Source organism: Carcharhinus amblyrhynchos, chromosome 2 (genome assembly GCF_965287045.1).
Source record: "Carcharhinus amblyrhynchos chromosome 2, sCarAmb.v2.hapA, whole genome shotgun sequence".
Lineage (NCBI taxonomy): Eukaryota > Metazoa > Chordata > Chondrichthyes > Carcharhiniformes > Carcharhinidae > Carcharhinus > Carcharhinus amblyrhynchos.
The window spans coordinates 134220152-134236919 of NC_137325.1; the positions used below are offsets into that span (position 1 = coordinate 134220152).

Consider the following 16768-nt stretch of genomic DNA (forward strand, 5'->3'; position numbering starts at 1 on the left):
TGAGAGTGGTGCGCTGTGAAAGGTTGAGTGTTGCCTGTCTCATGAGTGGGCTTACATTAACACTGCAATGAAGTTACTGTGAAAATTCCCTAGTCGCCACACTCCGGCACTGTTCGGGTACACTGAGGGAGAAATAAGCACGGCCAATGCACCTAACCAGCGCGTCTTACAGACTGTGGGAGGAAACTCGGAGGAAACCCACGCAGGCACGATGAGGATGTGCAAACTCCATTCAGACAGTGACCCAAGCTGGAAATCGAACCCGGGACCCTGGTGCTGTGAGACAACACTGCTAACCACTGTGTTGCTTATGGATGGGGATAGGGGGTGCTTGGGGAGGAGGGGTTGCGGGCGGGCGCTCCCTGAAGGCTGTCTCAGGAAGCTGCAATATTTTAAAAATGAAACGAGATGAGCTCAGTAAAATGCTGCAAACTGTGTCAATACTGTGGCACGATGGCACAGTGGTTAGCACTGCTGTCTCACAGCGCCAGGGATCTGGGTTCAATTCCTGATCTTGGATCACTATCTGTGTAGAGTTTGCACATTCTCCCTGTGTCTGCATGGGTTTTCTCTTGGTGCTCCTATTTCCTCAAACACTCCAAAGATGTGTGAGTTAGGTTGATTGGCCATGCTGAATTGTCCCTTTGTTGTCAGGAGATCAGCAGAATAAATATGTGCAGTTATGGGAATAGGGCCTGAATGGGATTGTGGTCAGTGCAGTCTCGAAGGGCCGAATGGCCTTCTTCTGCACTGTAGGGATTCAATGAAATCCAAAGTCTTGACAGCAGGCCACATCACATTCCACACCCAGCAAACATCTCTTATTTTGTTCAACCACAAACATTTAACCCCACCCTGGATGACATTTGCAGCAAAAACATGAAGGCCGCTTGCCTGACTCACCCATCCGCCAACCGTAGAAGGGGACAGGCCACTAAAATCACTGACTATTGGCTCCTTCTTGGCTTAGTTAACAGTGGCCATGCTTCTGACTCCTGTGCGCGCCTGTTGGCTATAAAGTTGCGTGCAAGCACGATCATGCTGGCCAGACGTCCAACGTCGTCTCGTGTGACTTCACGCAACTTGGGGTTGGATGTGTGCCCACACATCAGCGTTAAATTCCAGCCCGCATTCCGCTTAGATAAATAAATGGATACTTTCGACCCCGGGTCACACGTGCAGAGTCAAGAGATTTCACAGCTTGGCTAAACCCAAATTTTTGGAGGGGGTGCGAGGGGTGGGCTAAAACAGGTGAGGGTGTCGGCTACAGAATGAGTGTGGAGGAGTTACTGGGTACGGACGCAGTTTGGGTAGAAGTCCTGTTTCTGTGCAGTGCCACTGCACTTCAATAAACAAGATTAAGAACCTCCCCCGTACCCTCACCACACACCCATACACACACACCTGACGTGCTATCCATGCCAACTTATGCCCCACCAACAGCCCCATGGCCCCTCATCTTCCCTGTGCCATTCCATGCCCTTCATACACCACCTTCTTCCCTATTCCCCTCCTTGCCAACTCACCTGCTATCCTTGTATATCCTTGTACACTTCCTTGACAGCTTTGACACTCTGTTGGCGGTTTAAGTGTTCTTTGACACTTCCTTGACAAGTGGACAGTTCCTTGAGGGCTGGACAGTTCTTTGGCACCTTGACAATTCTAACGAGTTTGCACATAGAAAGTGTATAATCGTGAAAGTGTGCCTTCTCTCTCCCTCCATGTGCCTTCCCTCTTCCAAGGATGCATTACCTCTCCCAAGGGTGTTCCCAAACACTATCCAAAGGTGTACTTTATTTCTCCAATGGGGTATATTCTGGCTACTCAAACAAATCTGCCAAGATCAGACTTGTTCCACCTATTCAAATCTGCACGCTTGGGCTTTCACATCCAAGGACCTCCAAGATCCTGTTTCAGTGGAGGCCTCTGCTGACACAGATGTCCAGCTGCCTCTGCAAATTGTGTATGTGTGAACCCAGCCCGATTCCATTCCCACCTCCGCAAAGATGGGAAATACTTGGAGCAGAACTGAGAATTTTCGGCTGTTTCAAGGATTTTCGCCACGACAAAGAGACTCTCTCATGGTGAAAATCTGTGTTATATTTGACATTTTTTTTATTTGTGTCACAAGTAAGTTTACATTAACACTGCAAAGAAGTTACTGTGAAAATCCCCTAGTTGCCACAGTCTGGCACCTGTTCAGGTACACTGAAGGAGAATTTAACACGGCCAATGCACCTAACCAACTCATCTTTTGGACTGTGGGAGGAAACTGGAGCGCCTGGAGGAAACCCACACAGACACGGAGAGAACGTGCAGACTCCACACAGACAGTGACCCAAGCCGGGAATCGAATCTGGCTTCCTGGCGCAGTGAGACTGCAGTGCTAACCATTGTGCCCCTATGAGTCATGGTTAATGCCACAATCAATTTATAATGATATCTATAGATACACTGGGAGAGATTGGTTTGCATCATACCCATTTTTTGGATGTGGAACAGATGCAAAGCATACTAATTTAGCAGTGGAATAGTCTGCATCTAATCCAGGCAGATGTTGATCCCAGTACTAAATTCATTCATTTTAAATGTCCCAAGAAGATATCTAAAATGGGCATTAGGAACTTTGATGTTTGTTGAAAGATTCCTTTCCAAAGTTCAACCCCAGTGAACAGCGTAGGTGTTGCTCATGCCTCCCTGCCTAACATTCCCCAAGGCATTATTCCGTCACTGCTGATGACATTTAAGTAGAGCCGGGCTTTACCCAGAGTCATAGAATTATAGAATCATAGAGACATACAGGACAGAAACAGGCCCTTCAGCCCAACCTGTCGTTCCGACCAGATGTCTTAAACTAAACTACTTTCATTTGCCTGAATTTGGCCCATATCCCTCCAAACTTTTCCCATTCATGTACCTGTCCAAATGTATTTTAAATGTGATTGTACCCGCCTCTACCACCTCCTAGTATCACAGTATAGTATAGAATCATAGAAATCCTACAGTGCAGAAGGAGGCCGTTCAGCCCATCGAGTTTGCACCAACAACAATCCCACCCAGGCCCTATCCCCGCAACTCCACATATTTACTCCACCAATCTCTCTAACCTACACATCCCGGGACGTTAAGGGGTAATTTGGCTCTCAATTTTTCCTCTGGCAGCTCATTCCATATCTGCATCACCCTCTTTGTGAAAAGGTTACCCCTCAGGTCCCTTTTATATCATTCCCCTCTCACCTTAAACCTATGCCCTCTACTTTTGGACAATACTAATCTGGGTGTTACAGTGTAGAATTGATCCATTCGCTCGGACTAGCTGCCTGTGAATGGCTGATTATACTGTCCAGGCGTGAGAATCTATATTTTTGATGCTCAGGGCCCTCAGTTCAGGCCTGTGCTGAACATACGTGTTGGTTTTCGCGCCTTAGACTGGGCGTACCTTTAAGGTCAGAGACACACGCCCACATGCCTACGAGGAATCCTGGTTTAGGCACCAACAGTGGTTAGCACTGCTGTCTCACAGTGCCAGGGACCCAGATTCAATTCCAACCTCAGGCGATGTCTGTGTGGAGTCTGCACGTTCTCTGTGTGTCCGTGTGGGTTTCCTCCAGGTGCACTGGTTTGCTCCCACACTCCAAGGATGTGTGGGTTAGGTTGATTGGCCAGGCTAAATTGCCCCTTAGTGTTCCCAGATGTGTAGGTTAGGAGGATTAGTAGGATAAATACCTTCGGAAACAGGGATAGGGTCCAGGTGGGATTGTTGTCAGTGCAGGCTCAATGGTCTCCTTCTGCACTATGGGATTCCTGCGGCACTGTTAAACATCAAACATCAATTATGTATGGTTTCCAACTAATTGACTGCTGAAATATGTCAAAGGAAACATTTTTTAAGAATATCAAAAAGGAAATAGTGTGATTAGTGCCCTGCCTTTACTCCAAATATATAACATACCTAAGACCGTAAGATGTAGGGGCAGAATTAGGCCACTCGGCCCATCGAGCCTGCTCTGCCATTCAATCATGGCTGAGTTTTTTCATCCCCATTCTCCTGCTTTTTCCCCATAACCCCTGACCCCCTTATTAATCAAGAACCTATCTATCTCTGTCTTAAAGACACTCAACAGCCTGGCTTCCACAACCTTCTGTGGCAAAGAGTTCCACAGATTCACCACCCTCTGGCTGAAGAAATTCCTCCTCATCTCTGTTTTAAAGCATCGTCCCTTTAGCCTGAGGTTGTGCCCTCTGGTTCTAGTTTTTCCTATTAGTAGAAACATCCTTTCCAAGTCCATCTATCCAGGCCTCGCAGTATCCTGTAAGTTTCAATAAGACCTCCCCTCATCCTTCTAAATTCCAACAAGTGCAGACTTCAACCATTCCTCATAGGACAAGCTCTTCATTCCAGGGATCATTCTTGTGAACCTGTTCTGGGTCCTTTCCAAGGCCAGCACATCCTTTCTTAGATACAGGGCCCAAAACTGCTCACAATACTCCAAATGGGGTCTGACCAGAGTCTTACAAGTCTCAAAAGTACATCCCGCCTCTTGTATTCTAGTCCTCTTGACATGAATGCTAACATTGCATTGCCTGTATGTATCCAATTATTGTTTTTCTGATGTTATCAAGGTTGGCCAAAATGACCTAATTTCTGAGTTCTGAGGCACTTCTGCCTTCACAACTTGAACTTGACCTTCGCTCAGAACTACTGCGGTTCATGAAGTAATGCCACAAACAAGGCCCTGGCTCACACCCAACACGTTACCAAACAGGGGTTTTGTCTTTCTCGAGCAACAGACAAAGTCAAGAGCTTTTGTAATTCTGGAAAGTGAAAACCAGTGGAACTTGGCTGTTCTGTGTCCTGTTCCTGTCAGATCAAACCCAGCTACCACTGAAGAGAAGAATGAAGATATTCATACCCTTAACTATCTGTGGGAATTGTATACCTTTTCCCAAAGAACAGTACAGCACAGGAACAGGCCCTTCAGCCCTCCAAGTCTGCACCAATCATAATGCCTGCCTAAACCAAAAACACATGCGCTTATGGTATCTTATGCATTTATCCTTCCATTCCCATTAGAGAGTCATAGAAGCCCTTCAAGTGCAGAAGATGGCCATTTGGCCCATTGCACCTGCACCTACCAAATCCCACTCAAGCTCTATCCCCATCACCCCATGCATTTACCCTAGCTGTTCCCCCTGACACCAAGGGGCAATTTAGCATGGCCAATCCACCTGACCCACACATCTTTGCACTGTGGGAGGAAACCAGGGCACCCAGAGGAAACCCATGCAGATACAGGGAGAATGTGCAGACTCCAAACGGACAGCCATCCAAGGTCGGAATTGAACCCGGGTCCCTGGAGCAGTGACGCTGCAGTGCTAACCATTGCGTCACGATGGCCTCCCTTTGTAAACCAAACAACGACTGAGTAAGTTGGCACGTTAACTTTAAAGGAACAAAGCAGCACAATGTGTGCATTGAGCTAACACCATCCAGAATTCAATGAAGAAAAGTCTCAGATGCATATCAGTTCGATAGATTCAATATTATTGTATCCGTAATTAGAGGAAATGCTGTTTAAGGAATAGCCTTAAGGAGCAATGACAGTAATGTTACTGTGCCAGTAATCCGGGGCCCTGGACCAATATGCTCCAGACATGAGTTCAAATAATATCACGCAGCCGGGAAAATTTTAAGTTGAATTAATTAATCTGGAATAAAAGGCTGGTAGCGGTCACGACGATGATGAAATGAGCAGGTTGTTATAAAGGCCCATCAGGTACAACATTGTGCTTCAGAAGAGTCTACCTGCCATCCTTACCCACTCTGGACGTCGTGAGACTCCAGACCCACAGCAATGTTGTCGACTCTTGTCTGCCCTCTGAAATGGCCCAGCAAACCACCCGGGTGGTACCAAACCATTACGGGGAAAGGTGTAAAATTGGAAGCACAAGCCGGCATTGACCTTGGAACTGAAAAATACAAAGGCCACACAGCCCAGTCAACCCTGCAAAGCCCTCCTTGCTAACATCTGGGAGGAATGAAGAAGCTGAACTAGCCGTCTTCACCAGGTCATACCAGCATGCTGTAAGGATTGCACTACCGATGTATCAGACCAAAGCTCTGCCATCCTGCCACCTCCAGTTAGAATCATAGAATCCCTACAGTGCAGAAGGAGGCTATCCAGCCCATTGTGTCTGCACTGATCACAATCCCAACCCATATTCCCATGCATTTACCAGACAGTACGAATAGAGAGCCCAGCACACAAAGTCAAAATTAAAGTTCACTTATTTGTCACAAGTAAGGCTTATATTAACACTGCAATGAAGTTACTGTGAAATTTCCCTAGTCGTCACAGCCCAGCACCTGTTTGGGTCAATGCACCTGACCAGCACATCTTTCAGAATGTAGGAGGAAACCCACGCGGACATGGGAAGAATATGCAAACTCCCCACAGACAAAGACCCAAGCCGGGAATCAAACTCAGGTCCCTACCGCTGTGAGACAGCAGTGCTAACCACTGTGCCACCACGCAGCCTGCATTCTTGCAAAAGAAGTTGCATTTGCAACTATCTTAGGCCAGAAGTGTGCCAAATAAATGATCCCACTTGGCCTCCTTCCAATCTCCTCGGAATCTCAGTTGCTGGTCCTTGGACAATTCCACTCACTTCGTGTGATACTGAGGAATAGTTGAAGGCACTGGAAGGCTTTGGTTTACAGTAATACTAAAGACACAAGCTTCAGAACTAGACTCGCCCTGAGGGGAGGCAAAGGCCTGATGGCATTATTACTAGACTATTAACCCAGAAACTCAGCTAATGTTCTGGGGAACTGGGTTCAAATCCAGCCACAGCAGGTAGTGGAATCTGAATTCAATAAAAAATATCTGGAATTAAGTATCTACCAAACCCATCTGGTTCACTAATGTCCTTTAGGGAAGGAAATCTGCCGTCCTTACCTGGTCTGGCTTACATGTGACTCCAGATCCACAGCAATGTGGTTGACTCTCAACTGCTCTCAGGTAAGTCAAGATGGACAATAAATGCTGGCCAGCTTGTGACACCAATGTCCCATGAATGAATAAAATAAAAGCCAAGCTGCTGTAATTTAGCCACAGCTATGGCATCACACTGACCATGTGGAAAATGTTCCAGGTGAACAAAAAGACAAATCCAATTACCTTTCCATCAGTCACCAGCACAGTGATGGAAGGTGGTGATCAACAGCGCTATAAATGGCATATATACACCAAGACCTTGCCCACCGATGCTCAGTTTCAAAGCTGAGCCTTTCAGCTCAGGAACTTAGTATAGCTTCAGTTCAAACATGGTGAGGTGAGAGTGATTGCCCTGGAACCAAGGCTGTATATTAACGTGTATGGCATCAAGAAGCCCAAAGACAATTGAAGTTAATAGCAATCAGGGAGCAAACACTCTGCTGGCAAAAGTGCAAAGGATTGAGACTGTTGGAGACCATCACTGTGTAATTCCTCAGGGTAGTATTCCAGGCCCTCTCATCTTCAGCTGCTTCATCACTTACCTTCTCTCCATCACAAGGTCAGATGTGGGGATGCTTTCTGATAAGCACCATTTAGTAGCATTCCCATATTCTCAGATACTCACACACCTTGTGCCTGCATGTCCAAAGATCTGGACAACATACAGGCTCAGCTTAATCAGTGGCAAGTAACATCCATGCCAGGCAATGACCATTTCCAAGAGAGAGTTAATAAACATCACTCTCCTAACAGTTTATGGCATTATCATAGAATCATAGAATCCCTACATTACAGAAGGAAGCCATTCAGCCCATCAAGTCTGCACCTACAACAATCCCATCCAGGCCCTAGCCCCATAATCTCTCATATTTACCTTACTGATCACCCTGACACTAAGAGGCAATTTAGCATGGCCAATCAACATAGCTCGCCAGTTTTTGGATTATGGGAAGAAACCAGAACACCTGGAGGAAACTCACATAGACTGGGGAGAACTGCAAACTCCACTCAGTCACCCAAGGCTGGAATCAAACCTGGGTCTCTGATGCTTTGAAGCAGCAGTGCTGACCACTATGCCACTGTTCCGCAGGTTAAAGGCTGGGAAATCTATGCCTCCTGACTTTCCAAAGCTTGTCTAACATTTACAGGGCCTTGCCTGTAATATACATCATTGGTTTGATAGAATATTGTGCAATTGCCAGTATGAATGTAGCTCCAACAACACTCAAGAAATTCAGCACCGTCCAAGACAAAACAATCTGCTTATTAGCATCTCAGCTACTAACTTAAGCATTCACTTCCTCCACACCAATGCACAGTGACTGCAGTACTATCCATGCGAAAGACAGATTGCAGCAAGTGGCAAATGCTCCTTCAATAGCACCCTCCAAACCCATGACCTCGACAACCTAGAAAGACAAGGACAGCAGATACAAGGAAACAGCACCACTTGCAAGTTCCCCTCCAAGTCATACACCATCCTGACTGCATTCATTCACTATCTTTGGGTCCTTCCCTAATAACACTGTAGGTGTATTTACACTACATGGGCTGCAGCAGTTCAAGAAAGTGGCTCCCCAGCACCTTCTCAAGGGCAATAAGGGAGAGGTGACAAATGCTGCCACACCAGAGAAGCTCATATCCCATGAGGGGATGAAAACAAAAACCTGGCAATGTATTATTTCACATGTTACACAAGGGAACATGAGAAAAGTACTAATCTGTGGCTACAATAGTGGTTTTCCCCACTAACGGGATGCTACTGTAAGTCCAAAAAGAGGTATTTATGAATTTCAGTGATGCTGTGATGCCAGGTCTGTTGGTCATACACACCAAGAATTGGCTGACCAAATTAAACGACATATCCCTCTAGATCTTTGTACAGACTGTACTCAATAAGCCTGCACTTGCAACACCCAAAAAAATCTACTGTTAAGACCTGATTCTGCGATTGGGTAGCATTTGTTAAATAACCCTGAGTGTGCTAACAGCTACACTTAAAAAGAAGTATCAGTCAAGCTTGCAATGTGTTTCATTTACACTTAGAGTCATACAGGTTTACAGCAAGGAAACAGACCTTTCAGCCCAACTTGTCTATGCCGTCCTTTTTTTTAAATCACTAGGCTAGTCCCAATTACCCGCGTTTGCATATCCTTCTAAACCCATCTTACCCATGTAACTGTCTAAATACTTTTTAAATGACAAAATTGTACCTACCCCTTCTACTACCTCTGGCAGCTTATTCCAAACACTCACCACCCTCTGGACCCTTTTGTATCTCTCCCCTCTCACCTTAAACCTATGCCCTCTAGTTTTAGACGCCCCTAAACTTGCTAGAAGTGACATAAGTTCATACACAGGGGGGCCCATCCTCTACAAACAAAATATGTCCAAGCCTTATGCCTCATTTTTTAGTTATTTCCCAGAAGCTTGGGGAGTTTGTACTTTATCATTGCTTTTTTTCATGTCTTGGTCAATCAGAGTCAACTTACTAGACAAGCAGCATCCCTTTGCTGCTGTGCTACATTATGGGTTGTCTGAAATTTGCATTCTGGCCATTGCCCCAGTGTGGGATTCTCTGATCTCGTTCACCCCACCACTGCTGCCAGTGACAGTGGAGAAATTCTGAAACACTTCTCTCTTCTCAAGCAAAAAAGCAATGGGGCTCTGTAAGCTTGGATCTTTACAATTCATGTAAACATTGCTTGGGAGGACAGAATCAGAATCTGCTAGCACTCAAGGAGGCCAGTCAGCCCATTGTGCCTGTACTGGCTCTTTGAAAGCACAATATGAATGAATAAATCAATAGCTGGCTTTAAAGCTCCTGAGTGGGCAGTATGAGGCTGCTGTCCAGCTACTGCTGTTTGATTTGATATGATTTGATTTATTATTATTACATGTATTGGGATAGAATGAAAAGTATTATTTCTTGTGTGCTATACAGCCAAATCCTACAGCTTATAGAGTACATAGGGGAGTAGGAAAAGGATAGGGTGCAGAATACAGTGTCACAGTTACAGATAAGGCAAAGAGAAAGGTCAGCTTAATGTATGATAGGTCCAGTCAAAAGCCTGATGGTAGCAGGGGAGAAGCTGTTCTTGAGTCAGTTGGTACGTGATCCCAGAATTTTGTACCTTTTTCCAGAGGGAAGAAGGTGGTAGGGAGTATGTCTGGAGTGCATGGGGTCCTTGATTATGCTGGCTGCTTTTCCAAGGTAGCGGGAAATGTGGACAGAGTCAATGGATGGAGGTGTGATGGATTGGGTTACATTTACTACCATGGGCAGCATGTGGCACAGTGGTTAGGTGCAATGGCCATGCTAAATTCTCCCTCAGTGTATCTCAACAGGCATCGGAGCATGGTGACTAGGGGATTTTCATAGTGACTTCATTGCAGTGTAAATGTAAGCTTAATTGTGATTAAGAAATAAGGTAAAATTTTGTATTTTCTTGCAGTTTTGATCAGAGCAGGAGCCATGCCAAGCTGCGACACATCCGGGTAGGATGTTTTCTATGGTGCATCTGTAAAATGATGATCTGATGGGTAGACAAGATTCTATTCACGGTGGGTTCCCAAAGGATGCTGGGTCACAGAACGAGGGCAGAGTCACCCAGACTTTGCACATCTGCAAACACCCAGCTGCTAAAAGCAGCTTTTTTCGGAGTGGCTCCACAGAAAACTAATCGCTTCTTCTTTATAAACTCAGATGTTCCAGTCTGGAATCCGTTGCCTGAAAGGACGGTGACAGGAGTTTCAATGCCACCTTTCGAAACAGAAATGAAAGGTATTCCCGAAAAGGAAAAGCTGTTGGGGGAATGAGTCGGGGAGTGGAAATAATTGAGATCGCTTTTTCAGTAGAGCCGGCACCGGAACGATGGGAAGTATGCCCCCCAGCGCCCACCCCCCTCTTCTGTGCCACGATCCTCTTGGGGAAAACTACCACAAGGAAAGCAGAACTCAAAAAGCAGAAAAAATAAAACAGTCACTAGTAATTGAGAAGCAAATCCAGCACCTTCTGTATCAATCTCATAGATTATCCACTAGACAGAGAGAGGAGATAGTACCTTCAAGACTGGGGAGACAGACAGGAGATTTTTGATTGACCCACACCTGTCCTCCCCCTCCCCCGGAGAATCTGTGCTCTACCAACAAAAGTAAAGGACCCCTCGGCTTTGAAATATGCAATTTTTGCCAATATTATTTCAGAGGCGGGCTATTATTTTGGGAGAAAACCAAGGAAGAATTAGAGGAGGCGATGGCTTAGTGGTATTATCACTAGACTATTCACTAGCTACTAATCCAGAAACTCAGTTCAATGTTCTTGGGACCCGTGTTCAAATCCCGCTGCGGCAGATGGTGGAATTTGAATTCAAAACAAAATATCCAGAGTTAATAATCTACTGGTGACTGTGAAGCCCTTGTCGATTGTCAGAAAAATCCAGCTGGTTCATTCATCTCCCTTAGGGAAGGAAATCTGCCATCCTGGTCTACGTCCCACAGCAAAGTGATTGACTCTCAACTGCCCTCTGAAATGGCCTAGCCAGCTCTTCAGTTCAAAGACAACTCGGGAAGAGCAATAAATGCTGGCCAGCCACAGTTCTCCCACAGTCCCAGCATTGCAACGTTAGGTGCATTGGCCATGCTAAATTCTCTCTCAGTGTATCCGAACAGGTACTGGAGTGTGGTGACTAGGGGATTTTCACAGGAACTCCATTGCAGCGTGAATGTAAGCCTACTTGTGACATGAATAAATAAAATTGCTTGTCATTCCCCTTTTCCTGTGCCTGGAAACACCTACGACTGCTCGTAGGAGTGATCTTGGAAAGCATTGGATGTTGCAACACCTGAGCTGGACAGATCTTTTCAACGTGAAGGCTTAATGTGGAAAAGTCACAAAGTTGACTCAACTCTGATGCAAACTCAACCTGCATATGCAGCTGAGTTGACCTTAGCCGTGTTTTCAGAGATTATAAGAAAGAACTTGCACTTTTAACACCAAACTTCAGAGCACCCCAAAGTTCTCGACAGTCAGTCATGCACTCTGTCCTAAAGCGCAGTCACTGTTACCATGTCGGAGACATGGCAGCCAATCCTTGCACTGTAAGCGCCTACAAACAGCAATGAGAGCATCACTGGAAACTGTTGCTGGTGTTGGTTCTTGAGAGATAAAGATTGCAGCGGGACACTGGGATGCACTCTCCTGTATGGTTTCAAAGTAGAACCAAGGGATCTTTTCTGTCCACCTGAGGGAGCAGATACTCCCCGGCAGTGCGGCACTCCCCCGGCACTGCGGCGCTCCCCCTGGTAGCACGGCGCATGTCCCCAGCAGTGCAGTGCTCCCTCGGCAATGCAGCGCTGCCCTGGCAGTGCAAAATGGAACTCGTTCAGCTTAGGAAACCCTGGATAAGGTGGGCTGCAGGGCCTGTTTTAGTGCTGTCTATCTCTACAACTCAGCGCTGGCAGGGCTGGGAAATCTCACCCCCAGTTACTGAAAAAAGAGGTTGAAGGTTTGTATGTGTTACCGCACCTACAATGTTGAGATAGTTTTGAACACATTAAGACATAATACTTGAAAATGTGTGGCAAGATGCTCACCTAATATCATCCAGTTACCTACCTGAACCACATTTCGCTATTCCTTTTAACCTTCAAAACAAATTAGATTTTATTTTCCCCTCCTGTGAGTTTCACACAGTGATATGTCCATTGTGTTAAGCTTGTGTATAACCATCTGTTATATGGCAGTATTGTTCTCGCAAAGACTGGTACAGATCACTTGTTACATACATCTATTCAGCAACCAAACAGCTCTTTTGCTGAAAACATCTTCCTGTCATTAGCCAAATCTATTTAAGGCAGAGGGAGAGAGAGAGGTGGACACCATTAAGCCCATCTTCTTCCACACTCAATTTTCCCTAAACCCTGCCCATCTGCAGCCCCCTTCCACCACCCCACAAACAGCTTGAAGGAGACATTATTTATTAGTGTCACAAGTAAGGTTTGCATTAACACTGCAATGAACTTACTGTGAAAATCCCCAGCTGCCACACTCTGCACCTGTTCGGATACACTGAGGGGGAATTTAGCATGGCCAATGCACCTAATCAACTTTCAGACTGTAGGACAAAACCACCCTTTGGTACAGAAGGAGGCCATACAGCCCATCGAGCCTGCACTCTCAACAACCCACTCAGGACCTATCCCCGTAACCTCACATATTTACCTTGCTCGTCCCCCTGACACACAGGCAATATAGCATGCCCAATCCTTCTAACCCGCACACCTTTGGACTGTGGGAGGAAACTGGAGCATCCAGAGGAAACCCATGCAGACTTGGAAAGAACATGCAGACTCCAACACAGACAGGGGTCCAAGCCAGGAATCGAACCCAGATCCCTGGGGCTGCGAGTCAGCAGTGCTAACCACTGTGCTACCGTACAAGGAAGGAATAGGGGACAAGGAAATAGTAAACAACAAAGAAGGGGAAGAATCACAGAATAATAGAAACAATAATGGTGGTCATTAGGCCCATCGTACCTGTGCCAGCCCTTTGACAGTGCTCACCAATCCATCCCACTCTCTCCCCGTGGCCCTCGCGAATGTTTCCCATTTGAGTGCATGCCTTTCAGAAGTTACTGTGGAATCTGCTTCCACCACCTTACAGGCAGATCACGACAACTCAGTATTAAAAGAAATTCTCCTCAAGAAGGAAGATTGGTGGTGGGGCGGGGTGAGGCTGTAAATAAAACAGGCGCTGGAAGAGAGGGTTTAGAATTAGCAGAGAGTCAGCGACAGAGTGTGTGACCATTCTCTATTAGCGCAATTTGGTCCACCGGCAAGTTGCTCATTTCACTTGGCTGGTGAGGCACAGCTGGCGTGAAAAAATTGATGCGAGCTGCAACTACGCTGTGTAGAAAGTCACAGATGACATCCAGAGACTGCTTAACCTCCTAACAAAAAAAACCACCTCCATCTCCCCTGTTCAGGTGGGGTACTTTATCACCCTTTAAACACAGTTGCTGGGAAAAGCACTGATAGTATGTCACCCCCTTTTCCCCCCCCAAAAACCTCTGTAAGAAGCTGAACAGCAAGGTTAAGGTGAAGGAAGATATATCCAGTGATGGTACAAGTAATCTGCCAGCGTGTAGCTCCCTATCATTCCACCACTACCCTCCTTTCTTAGCCCACTAGCTTGTCCATTCACTTGCTTATTTGATCTAATGGATAAAACATGCCCCAGTCAGTGCCGAATGCCATCATTCATCTCAAGCACAAGAAGCGCTGGAACCATGAATAACGCAATCACAAAAATAAAGTCTGAACTGAACGCAGCAATACCTGTTCCTGTTGCTGGACCCCTTTCCCTGAAGCAGTCCCTTCCTTTGCTGTGGTCATCTTCACCTACTCGCACCCACCGCAGAGATAGCAGGATGCTGAGTGCATAAGCAAGAGAGGGAGAGCCCTGTCCTCCCAGCAGCCGACTGAGCAATCCAAAAATTTAAAATTAAAAACAAAAAAAACATGCACAGTAAAAGCACTGGCAGAAAACAAAGAGGGAGAGAGAGAGAGAGGCAAAGAGGACGAGTCTTCACTGAAGAGAGGATGATGCAGATAGGAAGGTTAACAATCCTCTGCTCCTCAATGAGCTACAGCCACCGCAGTCGTCACAGCAACTGATAACTGCCTGGCAACCGGCACTTGGGCAGCCAAGGCTTCAGAGACAACCGACTGAGGCTTGTCCCTGTCGCACTGAGCCTGCAGCAAGCGACTGGCTTAGGAGGAGGAGGAGGAGGAGGGGGAGAAAAGCGGCTCTGTCGGCACTCCAGGAGACAGTGGCGTCCGCTCACGCGTGAGGCGATCCTGTGTGAAATGCTGGAAGGAGTGGCGGCAGGTGGGACCTCCCTGAGGTCTGTGCTCCAGGTAATTAATGTAGCAGGCAATGCTTGCGTGTCCAACTCGATATAACTGCTGAAAGTGCAGGCAGTTCAATGTGTGTGTGTATCAGTCTGTGCATTTAAGAGACAGCAATTAGAATTAATATGTATATATGTATATATCATTGTTATTTGGCTAGGCTATATAAAGAAGTAAGCAGCCAGGGATGTGGGACCTCTGTTGCTTTTTGGTCTACTGACTTGCCGTAAGGGAAGGTAATCTGAATGTGAGGAATATTGTGTTCTGAGCTTTCGCAGCGTAGGGGCTCCTGTTTGAGCCTGAAGGTAGTGTGTGTTGATCAAAGACTGTTACATTAGCCTGTATTACCCACAGTGGTTACAAGTACTTGGCAAGCCAAAAGAAAAGAACACTCGCCTGGCATCCTAAAGGATGTGCAAGTGCTGGATAAATGTACATGTTTTTTAACATAAATTTCAAGATCTTTCTATTATTTTCACCTCAATAATGCTGCACAGATTTGTTTCTACCCCTCTGGCTGGCACAGTGCCTCACAGTTAGCACTGCTGCCTCACAGCGCCAGGGACCCGGGTTCGATTCCCGGCTTGGGTCACTATCTGTGTGTGGAGTTTGCATGTTCTCCCTGTGTCCGCATGGGTTTCCTCTGGATGCTCCAGTTAGGTGTGGGTTAAGTGCATTGGCCATGCTAAATTGTTCCTTCATGTCAGGGGGATTTGCAGGGTAAATATGCGGGGTTATGGAGATAGGGCCTGGGTGAGATTGTTGTAATTCTGGGCTATCTCAATAGGCTGAATGGCCTCCATCTACACTTTAGGGATTCTGTGATTCTACAATTCTTTCCTTCTGCCAGAAACTGGTCACTTAATTGAAAATTCAATTTGGGTGTTTACATTTTTATACCCTACTGCTCAAATTATTTTTTAATTCATTCATGGGACATGGGTATCACTGGCTGACCAGCATTTATTCCTCATCCCTACTTGACCTCATTTAGAGGGCAATTGAGTGTCAATCACATTACTGTGTGGAATTACATGTGAGTCAGTCCAGCTAAAGCTAAAGACATCAGATTTCCTTCCTTGACGTTAGTGAACCAGAGAGCTTTTCCGACAATTGACAATGGTTTCATGGTCATCAGTAGGTTCTTAATTCCAGATATTTTTTAATCAAAATTAAATTCCACCACCTGCCATGGTGGGATTTGAACGCAGGTTCCCAGACCATTAGCTGAGTTTGTGGATTAATAGTCTAGTGTTAATACCACTAGCCATCGCCTCCCCTTGTAATCGGGTTGGTCTGATCTGGAAACCCTTCAGGATGGTTCTGGAGTCTCCAGACATTGAAGGTTATTTTCCTGATACTGCTATGAGATATTTTTTGGAAAAACAATGTGGTTCTTTTTGGTGCATTTCCTATGATTATTAGTCATAAAAATATTGGAGGTGGGAGAAAACAAGGCAGTTTGACCCAGTGGCTTGGTTTGACAAGCATTGGAGAACTCCAGCAATATGTTTAAGCACAGTTGGCAACCGTTGACCATTATAAAGCCTGAGCAGAGGCTGACCCTGACCATCCCTCAGTGTGGTCAGTGAGAGACTGGAGAACATTGCTAATACCATAATTATCTGAAGGGGGCAAACTGTCCAGTCTTCAGACAAGGTGTCCTTTCTCTCTGTGTTATTTTGAAGATTTAACTCAGAAAGAACATCAAGTGAAGTTTGCAGCTTGTTTGTATTATTGTCAGGCTGGTTGGTAATAACCCACATTTCAGCAGCGATATTTACGGTTGTAAAGTAGGTCAAAGCATTTAAAGGGCACTGTCATTTGTTGAAGCATCTCGCACAGCTCTTTAGCAG

At 45.9% G+C, this 16768-nt stretch overlaps 1 protein-coding gene across 2 annotated transcripts in view; it reads right to left on the reverse strand.

Moving 5' to 3' along the window:
- The window catches only part of dpp6a (dipeptidyl-peptidase 6a), a 961250-nt gene that overhangs the window by 589086 nt on the left and 355396 nt on the right, over nucleotides 1–16768 (reverse strand). Inside the window, exon 1 of one of the 2 annotated variants that reach the window (XM_080217561.1) lies at nucleotides 14337–14423. The exons of the other annotated variant lie outside the window; for it this stretch is intronic. Within the exon in view, the coding sequence (XP_080073687.1) occupies nucleotides 14337–14393 (57 nt within the window). The 5' untranslated portion in view covers nucleotides 14394–14423. Of the gene's footprint in view, nucleotides 1–14336; nucleotides 14424–16768 lie in introns of those variants that run through there. 2 annotated transcript variants of the gene reach the window in all.